General features: G+C 43.4%; 1 protein-coding gene across 1 annotated transcript in view; it reads left to right on the top strand.

Moving 5' to 3' along the window:
- The window catches only part of LOC308314722 (neural-cadherin-like), a gene marked incomplete at its 5' end in the record, with an annotated part of 230,491 nt that overhangs the window by 192,647 nt on the left and 27,190 nt on the right, over positions 1–10,654 (top strand). The window contains 3 exons of the mRNA XM_080762381.1: positions 3,696–3,823; positions 8,038–8,165; positions 9,646–9,769. Coding sequence (XP_080618507.1) covers positions 3,696–3,823; positions 8,038–8,165; positions 9,646–9,769 — 380 coding nt within the window. The remainder of the gene's footprint in view (positions 1–3,695; positions 3,824–8,037; positions 8,166–9,645; positions 9,770–10,654) is intronic.

Here is a 10,654-nt window from a genome sequence, read left to right as displayed (position 1 = left end):
AGCTTCTATCTCCCTGCTTTTAATGGTTAATGATGGTTGTATAATTGTGCCAAGCAGGGAGAAAAACGTACAGTAGCAGAGCCGAAAGGCAAGATAACATATTATATTCACACTTGTATTCTCATTCTGTTGCCATGCAAAACACAGCTTGAGATTCGCCAACAACAAACAAATCATCCTCACAGCCAAAATATCCACTTTATTGGTTTTTGGTCATTTTGTAGGTGTCCTCTTTCACACAATGTGACTGCCACACCACAGACACATATATGACATTTGAACTATTTTGTATCTTTTCATCCATTTGGCGATTTTCTCTTTCGGAACACAATTCATAACTCGCTCTTATATAACCACGTTTCTTTTTATCATACCAATACCATGATCGCACAGGGTGTACCTGAATGTCTCAGGACACTCATAGTGAAAAAAACTTGACTTGTACTTTTTCCGCTATAGTCATTTGTTCGGACATACAGTACGTTCTCTCACTAAGACGCATTGTCAGTGGGGTTACACCATTCAATCGTGTGTACTTTGCATAGACTAGCTCATGTGAATTGATACAATGTAATTGATACAAGTTTTAAAAGTAATATTTGTACAGTAAATATGGCAGTTGTGGCGAAGCAATGTAGTGCATAATGCATATGGATTCGGGTGGCGGGCAACATTTTTTGTGCATGGAGAGATGTGTGCTAACGGAGTGGTTTGGTAGGAGAAGGGAAACGGATAAACAGCCTTTCCATTAGGGTGGAAGGATTTGTTCAATCTATCGTGAGACACCCATTCAATATTTGTGTTGTTAATTATGTTTAAAAAATGTCATCGTATCACAACACTTTAAATGTAGATTGGCTGTTTTCAAATTGCCGATGTACTACAGTATATGTACTACAGTATATGGGTCCAAGTGGTGAAACAGATGTGGATGTTTTATTAACACATTTTCTTGGGACCGTGTGGTTGTGTGTGCGTGTGCGTGCGTGTACGCGTGCATCTTAGACAGTTAGAGCGCGCCGGTCAGTTGACTTAACAAAAAGACGTCATCCTGTTCATTCTTCAAATTAAAATCATCTGACAATGTAAACAACAACCCTGCGTGTATGCATGTTCTCGCCCGTGGCTATACAGATATGGAAAGCTCGCTCCTCCATTCTTCACTTGACTACGTGCACATTTCTGAACCAACCTGACCACTGAATGTACCTCTATTGTTGAAGGCTGCCATCTTGTGTTAAAAAGCACTTTAATACACTTTTCAATTGAGTGACTGTCTGATGTAGGCTATTTACTGCATGTAATCATGGGTAACGGGGCAGAGAATGGCTCCATTATTGACAGGCGAGGTGTGTCTGGTTTGTATTTTGATATAATCACGGGTGACGGGTCGGTCTATGGGTCTGAATATTGATGGCAGAGCGGTTGTGGCTTTTCAAAATTGGACCCGTGTAGGACTCTTGTTTGCGTGCGTCCATGCGTGTGTGGATTAGTTGCTTCATTTGTTGCTTTTGAACTATTTACAATTTAGGCATTTAGCAGACGTACGCTCTTAATCCAGAGCGATTTACAGTAAGCAACTCAATGAGTCTACAGTTCAGATTGCAATGGGAAGTTCATTCCATTGTTTTGGAACCAGAAGGGAGAATAATAATAATAATAATAATAATACACTTTATTGCATAAGGAGAAGAGACGGGAGCCTTTTATTTAGGTGCTGAGTATACAAAAGACTAACGTTTCGACCTTGCCGTCTTCATCAGAGTCATCATGAGGGCGAGAAACGACCTTGCCCTAAATGAGAGGTCGTGTGCACGCATCCGCCTCGTTGACGGCAGACGGCTGGGCGAGCGCTGGCGCTTTGGGGTCAGATCAACATGGAATAAATGATGTACTGGCCATATAAGGAGCATGTCTTGAGTGTACAGAGTTTGATGAGGTCAGATCAACATATGGAATGTCAGAACACGTCAGTATGGAGATCTAAGGGTGGTAGCGGGATTCAGATTTTATGGGGGCCAGTTTCAAATTGCAGCTGTCCGTAGGTGCCCTTTGATAGCGGTTTTGAAGGAGTCAAGGGATTTGCATGTCTGTTGGTAGAGCGTTCCACATTTTTGTGGAATGGGAGCAAAATTCATTTAGTCCCTTGTTAGTGCCGAATCTGGGTTGCACATGGTTAGTTGAACTCCCTCTGGTGTTGTGGGTGTGTACTTTGTTTACATTAAGGAAGTATTTAGACAGGTACATCTTGGTGGTGTAGTGAATCTTGTGTAGTGAATCTTGTGGACCAGACCCATTGCAAGATACTGTACTATGTCGTCAACCCTAAGCCATTCCAGCCTGTCAAAGTGGGCAGCGGTGAGGTGGGTTTCAGGAGTGAGGCCATTCATCTTTTCTTATGATAATATTGTCACCCACTCTAACCAAGAAGTCATATGCCTTGCTGAGATACAGTGTTCCGTACACCTCCAACTTGTGCAGGAGGGTTACTTTGGCCTGTTTGAAATCTTGGGGGACCTGTCCCTGTTTGATGGAGAGGTTTCTTATGTGGGTGATTACTGGAGCTATAGAGATGGCTGAGTCTCTTTGAAATTTGGAGGGAATATTGTCATGGCCAGTGGCCTTGTGGGGTTGAAGGGCAAAGGATCTCCATATATCAAACGCAGCACGCGGAGTCAGTTCAGTCAGTCAACCTCAAGGGAGGTTCTTGCCATGCTCAAAGGCGCATACTATGCTCAAGGGGTTAACATGCTGCATTACTATGTGGGAGTATACGTGTGTGCAAGTCTCACACGTCATTCGCCGATGCGGCAGTCAGCTGACTAATTGGGCAGGCTACTTAAGCTCACTAGACTCCATGCTCTTCCTGCCTTCCTCTGCTCATGGTTCCCGGTTGTATGTGATGTTTTCTCCCACCACCACCCCAGCACCACCGGTGGGCTCTGCTATTTATGCTCCCCACGGGGGGGTTATTGTATATCTATCTCCCTGCTCTTATGTTTATGTTGTTGCTTAATCGTGCTGAGCAGCGAGAAATCCAGCAGAGCCGAACGCCAAGTCAAATATCATATGCACACTCATTACTCATTCTGCAATAAATATTGGTTTAACTATTCGTGAGTTGTCTGACTGAAATGGGCTTAACTGCGACAGCAGGTCGCATTTACTATGACATCAGGGTCTCATCTCCATCCCTGATGATGTCACATGATGTCACGAGACCTGGGCACCATATATGACACCATATATGACACACTAACTGACAGGAAATGCTCGATTACATATAGTTAACTGCGACCTTCGGTCGCAATAAAATGATTTAAAAGGTTAAAAAGACACACAAGAAACCAGCAGACCTACACGATTTGTAGAATGTATGAACATCTGTTGTATACTGCAGTGCACTCATTCATAGAAGGTATCTGTACATAATGTACGCGTATCCTTCTCTGTACAGTATAGTGCAAGTAACATTGAGGAAAAACAAGCTATTACAGATGAATGCTAGTATTGTTATTATTTTGGCAACATTTTGATTTTAAAAGATGGGAATGGCAGAGTTAAAAGAGTTCTGTGGCCTTCCAGCCCTAGTTTGTATAAAAATCATTATTGTCCCCGTTGATTGCCTGTCCAACTTTTTAACGAGCCGTGCTCTGCCCAGAGCTCACTGTGCTAATTGCAGCTCCTTTCCCCAGAGCTGATTGGAGGAACACCCAGTCTGAAAATGAACCACGGTTCCGGAACGCTGGTCCTGCAGCTGCCAGGCAGTGCGAGAGTGTCTGACAGACGCTGGCACCGCCTCGACGTGAAGAGCAACAGCAGAGTAAGACAACCACCCGCTATCTCTGTGTGCCTTTGTCTCTTTATTGCTCCGAAACTCTCTGCGTGCTAGAATCTGACATTTCTATTGTTCCGACACTCAAAACCGCTTCACGCTGCTTGACAAACGGCCTGCCTCCGGGGAGGAATAACTGATGAATGCGTTTTAAAAGTTGACATTTTTATAGAAACAGAAATTGGTGAAAGACGGAGTGGGTCTTTTCTTACCCTGCATTATACTTTGTTGCGTGCGGGCGTTGCGCACCGAGCATCCAATCTACAAGCTCACAATGCCTGGCAACGTGGCGCTTTGTGAGCTTGTAGATAGGCTATTTCACGGTGCTCGACACCCGCGTGCAACCAAGTATATATCAGGCTTAGTATTTTCACGGGACATTGTGCCATGAAAAGGATAAAGGATGATAAAGGATAAATGATAGTTACATGAAATTACCAATTTTTGTCATGTGGGGATTGATGGGTTGATATTTCCCACACAAAGAAATAAATAATAGATGGCACATAATGGCACATCATTCATGCAACACGCACACACGCGCGCGCACACACACACACACACACACGCGCGCGTGATAACACACAAAGAAGCTTGCGGATCTGAGGGTGATCTGCGGCGGCATCTGCCAGGGTTTATTCGGCTGATCTGGTTAGGCGGGTGTCCCCGGCCTTCTCCCTCGCCGCTCCAAGCGTGTCCACTCCCGAAGCTCTGCGCTCTGTGTCAGAGGACCTTCCTTCCCCCTGGCTCATCGTTGATAGTAGCTCCACTCCCCTGCTAGGACCTTCAAACAAACACGTGCCCGCGCCGAGCGGTGCAATGGCTACGCTAACCAGTGCTGTTAAGGGTGATTGATTGATTGATTGATTACTTTTTTAGACAGAAATGTAAACAGCACAAGCTACAGTCAGACATTTAAAAGGATAACACAAATAAGTCCTGGGGACCTGTTTCCATTATGGGCCTTTTGATACCGTTATTTTAATCTCTGGAACCCTATCTACCCAACTGTGAGAATGTACAAATGGAACCAAACAAGAAACGGTGCTGTGACCGGCCCGGGTGCCTGCCCAGTGCCTACCTCGTATTGGCTATGCCTTTACTCATAAATAATTCCTGGCTCCGTGCCTGGCGACAGGAGTTTTCTAACTTCAAAGAAGAAATAAATACTAAACTCGAAGCGATCAATCAATCAAGAAAGAGGTGAGAGAGACGCAAGACCGAATAACAGAAACGGACATGGAACATGGAAGCCAATGACGTGATTTTATTGCTCCTGAACCAACATAAAAGAATGCAGGCCAGGTCGCTGTGACACTGTGACTGACTTTGTGAAGAAATTGTTACACCGAGAGCTCAAGTTGTCTGAACATACAGATCTTTAGATACAGTGTTGTCATGTTGTCTGAACATACAGATCTTTAGATACAGTGTTGTCATGTTGTCTGAACATACAGATCTTTAGATACAGTGTTGTCATGCCGTGACCGTACAGAAGCCCCCAGGAGGAGCCAATCCGAGATCCATCGTGGTAAACTTCCTACAGTCCGAGACCAAAGAGATGATACTTAAAGAAGCCTGGAAGGCGGACATTAAACTGGATGGAATTCATGGAAAAAAGCTATCATTCGACCATGATTATCCAGTGGAAGTGCTTATGAAACGCAAGTCATATGCCAAAATTAAAAAGGTGTTTCAACACCCTTCACTAAAATGAGAATACGATGGGACAACGGACCGAGGGTATAATGCACTGGAAGCAGCCCGAGACATGAGAAAGAGACGGTTAGACGTCCAGGTGAGGGAGCCAGAGGTGGAGGAGTGGATCAGAGGAGCAGACGTCCAGGTGAGGGAGCCAGAGGTGGAGGAGTGGATCAGAGGAGCAGACGTCCAGGTGAGGGAGCCAGAGGTGGAGGAGTGGATCAGAGGAGCGGCAGGAAGGAGGGACTGGAGACGGGGGGAGTGACGTGCTCTCGCCAGAAAATCGAGCCAGGGCTCTGCGGCGAGCGAAGCAGAAACTGCAGGGGTTTCGAAGATAAGGGTGGATGGGGTGTGATAGGGTTAAGGTTAGGTTTAGGTGTGCTGCCCCGTGGGAAGGTACTGTGTCTTAGTTTTAAGTTAATAGTTTTATTATTATTTTTTTTTAATGCCTGTTTGATGTAAATTTCCCATTCCGATCCCATCTAACTCATAATCAAAAATACCCCTTGTAATCAGACGTAGAGTAAATTTACATAAAACAAAAAAAATCCAACTATTAATTTAAAACTAAGACACAGTACTTCCCACGGGGCAGCACACCTAAACCTAACCTTAACCCTCTTCCAACCCTTAACCCTCACCAACCTTAATCCGGTCGTTTTAACGCACCCCTCACCAACCTTAATCCGGTCGTTTTAACGCACCCTCACCAACCTTAATCCGGTCGTTTTAACACACCCCTCACCAACCTTAATCCAGTCGGACCCATGCTATGTCTAACCAATGCTATGTCTAACCAAGGTACTGTATGCCTCCCAAAAAGGGTTAACACCACCCACCAAATGAAAGACTTCTCGATTTAAATACAAATTGACATGACGGGGGAAAAGGTTTGTGAGTGAATGTTGGACATTTCTAGTAGGATAGAGAGATCCTTTTTAGTTGGAGGGCCCTCCAAGGCTATACCCCTCTCCCACCAACAGGGATTTGGGGCAAGGGGAAGGAGCCCCTTTGTTTTGGGTATTACTTTTGTTTTTATTGTTATGTTTTGTTTTGCAAAGTTGTGATTGACGTATTTGCAGTTCTCAGTGTGAGGGGGATACAAAATGACGGGAAAGATGCAACGTAACGATGTAAGGGTGGTGTTGTTAAATGTTAATGAGTTAAATAATCCAATTAATTGATTTGTAATGGAGAAACAAACTCAAGGTTCAAGGTTCAAGGTTGTTTATTAGTGTCCCCGAAGGGCAAAAGGTTTTACAGCAGGTCATAAGGCTTGAAACACATATAAATACATCAGTCAGACCAAAGTTATTACTCATACATTGAGATTGCAAGAGGATCTATTCACCGAAAAATGGGAGAGTATAGAAATCTGGAATATGTTGCTTGTTAATGGTGAATATGAACCCTTGCAATGTGACTGCAATTTTATGTTTATCTGCAAATACAAATTAAGTAAAAGAAAATAGATTAAGTACAAAACAGACCTCTGTTTAACACAGGAAAGTCTTGCTATGACAAATGTACGATCTGTTGGCTGCCAGCCAATAGAAACTAGGAATCCAATCCAATTCCCCTTTAAGCTAATGGTTAAGATGTTTGGCAGGTTCGAATCCCAGGCGTTAGCCGTGTTACATACAGAAGGGAAACTGGGGTACCACCGGGAAGACTGGTCATTCATTTCTTTACCACATCTTCTTTAAGTACATCCATGGGTAAACTATAAATCGTCAAAATGAGTTGGCATATCCTTTATTGTTTTTAACCAACATGTTATGTGCAACCTAAATAAATTAAACATGAATGGAGGAAAACAATATTTTATGTCTGAATCATTGATGTATTAAAAGACGGCCTGAATTAACCTGAATTATTTAGCACACAATTTGCATTTATATCTAGAGGAAAACGCTATGTTGAAAACAGGCAGGCATTACAGGTTGATTTTAACAGCGTGTTGTAGCTAGACTGTACAATACATTGGTAGTGTATCAGCTTGCGTGATACACATACCTGTATGCTTGTATTGATACACACACAGGTATATATATATATATATATATATATATATATATATATATACGTACATATATATTTTAAGAGAGGAAAGAAAACGGGACAACAAAAACAGCAATAATAATTAAGTACAACTTAAAGCTATTTTTAAATTAACAACAAATAATTATGAATAATAATAAAATGAGTGAAAGGCAATTTATAATCTACATAAATTATCAGACGCTCTTAATCCAGAGCGACTAACGACTATAACAATAACAACAAAGGTTGTGACAATGGCAGATCTACATGCTCAAAATGCTTGGTGGATTATTGGCTAGTTTCACTGTTTTATGTTGCCAAACTGTTAATCAAAAAGGAACGGTTTTGAACACACAAGGTTGCTATCCGACAGTGACGATATGATGGAAATGTTTTTCTTTCAGTTATTTGTGTATTTATTTTGATTTTTTTCATCCCCTGTCTTCTGTGATTTACAGGAAGTGCGCTTCACACTGGATCGATGCTCCAGTGCCATCGTCATGGAGACGGAAGGCGTGAATGCCTGGGCCATGACGGACGACCGCTCCTCTTGTGAAATCAGAGGCGTCACCCCCAGCAGGGACAAGTATGGACAACAATAATTTTAAACATTGTTTTCATGCAAGAAACACACAAACAAAATATAGTACTATTGTATAGACACTCTAATCTGTCTTGTTAAGAGCTTTAGCAATTCAGTTTCAGCTTAACCCAGCTGATGGCTGCTCAGTACTGAACATGATGAGCACGGGGGTGAGGCTGGGCAGTTAAGGGTTCATTGTCTTGCCCAGGGAGTACCTTGGGGGTACCTTCTCACCCTTCTCACCCTCACCCTTACACTTCAAACCCACAAGCACCCGCCGCCACCGATTTTTTTCCCTCTGCCATCTACAACGAGTACTGCATAGCCGGATGGGGCATGGATCTTCAACGTCCATCGTTACCGACTCGGTGCTCTATACAGCCGGGCACCGGTCTAGTGTTGATGAATGAGCGGCCACGCACAAACGCATTCTCATGGAAACTCATTGACCATCTGTGGCCATGCAGGTTTGGAGAGAACAATCGCTCACAACCTCCGCGCACACCTGCCAGCGTTAGTAGCTAGGCGTGATCTTCAGACCTGATTCTAAACCACATGATTCTAAACTTTTTTTTTTTTCAAGGACCCCCAGTTTCATATGCAAATTTAGGCCACAGACCCCCATTTGATATGCAAAATAATTGAAAATATGGAAAAGCTACTACTGTGGAAGGGTTATCATGTATTCATTTACTTGTATTGATCCTATAAACAATTTAATATAGGTCTAGTTTTTCCCACCAATTTTGGAGCTCTTGCTCATGGACTAAGAACCAAAAAGAACTGAACCGGTTCCCATTGGGAACCAACCGATGGAAAGGGGGTCTGACAGTGTACAAATCAGGGTTCCAATTCTACACTGTCAGAGTTTTCAGACCCATAAGGTTCCATTTGGAGCCTTAGTAGTCCCCATTACCACAGTGCTTAGCGTCTTTACAACCCCTTTCCCTGATTTCGGAACACTTTGCTTGGAAAACACTAGGAAAATATTGACATCAGAAAGACCCATTTTTATTATGTTCAAAACAAAACAGCATAATGACAAATTTATACACCTCCGCCTTCACACACACTATTCATATACACACTATAGACATACTATTCAGTAACAGTTGTGCTACAGTAGTCAGATTTACACATCATCAGAAGGTTCACACAAGGTTTTTCAACAGTAAAATAAATTATTCAATCTTCCACTTTATCTCACCTCTCGTACTTCCATGTACCCACATCTGAGAAACAGTGATCTTACAGTGGTTCTCAAACTTTTTCAAGTCAAGGATCCCCACATTGATGTGTATGTTCTGCTATTCTAGCATAGAACATAGTGGTTAAAATGATTGCGATTCTTTATTAACTATTTTAGCTGGGGACTCCCTGGAAACGCCTCCCAAGGACCCCTGGGGGTCCCCCGGACCCCACTTTGAGAAGCACCGATGCACAGAGTTCAGCGTTGCTGTGCTGAGAGTGTCATTTCTTGCAGGTACCTGAATGGAAGTCACGTGTTGCAGCTGGGAGGGGTCAAGCAGAACATATCCTACCAATATCCACAGCTGCAGCACAAGCACTTCACCGGATGCATACGCAACCTGGTCGTGGACAGCAAGGTACGGACGGAGACAGGAGAGCGCATTCTCGGGGCTTAAAGGGACACTTCACCCCTTTTGCAATCAGATCTTATTTTAATGATGTCTGGGAGACAAGAAACACTTTCCTGTGGTTTTAATGTGGGTAAGTGTTTTTAGATATTTCAGTATTTCAAGGTGTCCATGGGCTCCATGATGTCATCGACACCGGGCTTCCTTCCTGGACTACAATTCCCATAATGCTTTGGTGCACTGCACCTCCTTGTGGATAGGGGGAGGGCTGTCTTACTGAGACAACATGTTGTCCAACGACTGTCTAAAGAGGACGAGACGCGAAGACCGTACGGGCGACGCCATGTTGCTCCATGGTGCTCCATGGAAGGAAAGAAACATGCGCAATGGGCTATATGCAGCCAACACTTCCGCGTTCAGCTTCCTTGGTCTCAACTGCGCATGTTTCTTTCCTTCCATGGAGCAACATGGCGTCGCCCGTACGGTCTTCGCGTCTCGTCCTTTTTAGACAGTCCTTGATGTAGTTCAGGAAATAAGTGAGCCCAGTGTCCATGACATCATGAAGCCCATGGACACTTTGAAATACTGACATATCTATTACCTACATAAAAACCCCAGGAAAGTGTTTCTTGTCTCCCATGTCATTAAAATAAGATCTGGTTGCAAAAGGGGTGAAGTGGCCCTTAAAGTGCTGGACCGTAACAAAGCTACATTTACTTGAGTACTGTGTACTTTTTTTAGTAGCTGTACATAATGTATTTGTAATTGTTTCCCCCCCCCGGGAACTGAAATCGCAAACGTATAATATAACAAAATACATACATAAATGGATGCACCTGGGACGTATCCTCAGTGATGTATCCCAAGGTCACCTCACTCAGGTGACCCAGCCGG

Source organism: Protomyctophum bolini (assembly GCF_963924005.1).
Source record: "Protomyctophum bolini genome assembly, chromosome: 4".
Lineage (NCBI taxonomy): Eukaryota > Metazoa > Chordata > Actinopteri > Myctophiformes > Myctophidae > Protomyctophum > Protomyctophum bolini.
This window is presented reverse-complemented; position numbering and strand designations above follow the sequence as displayed.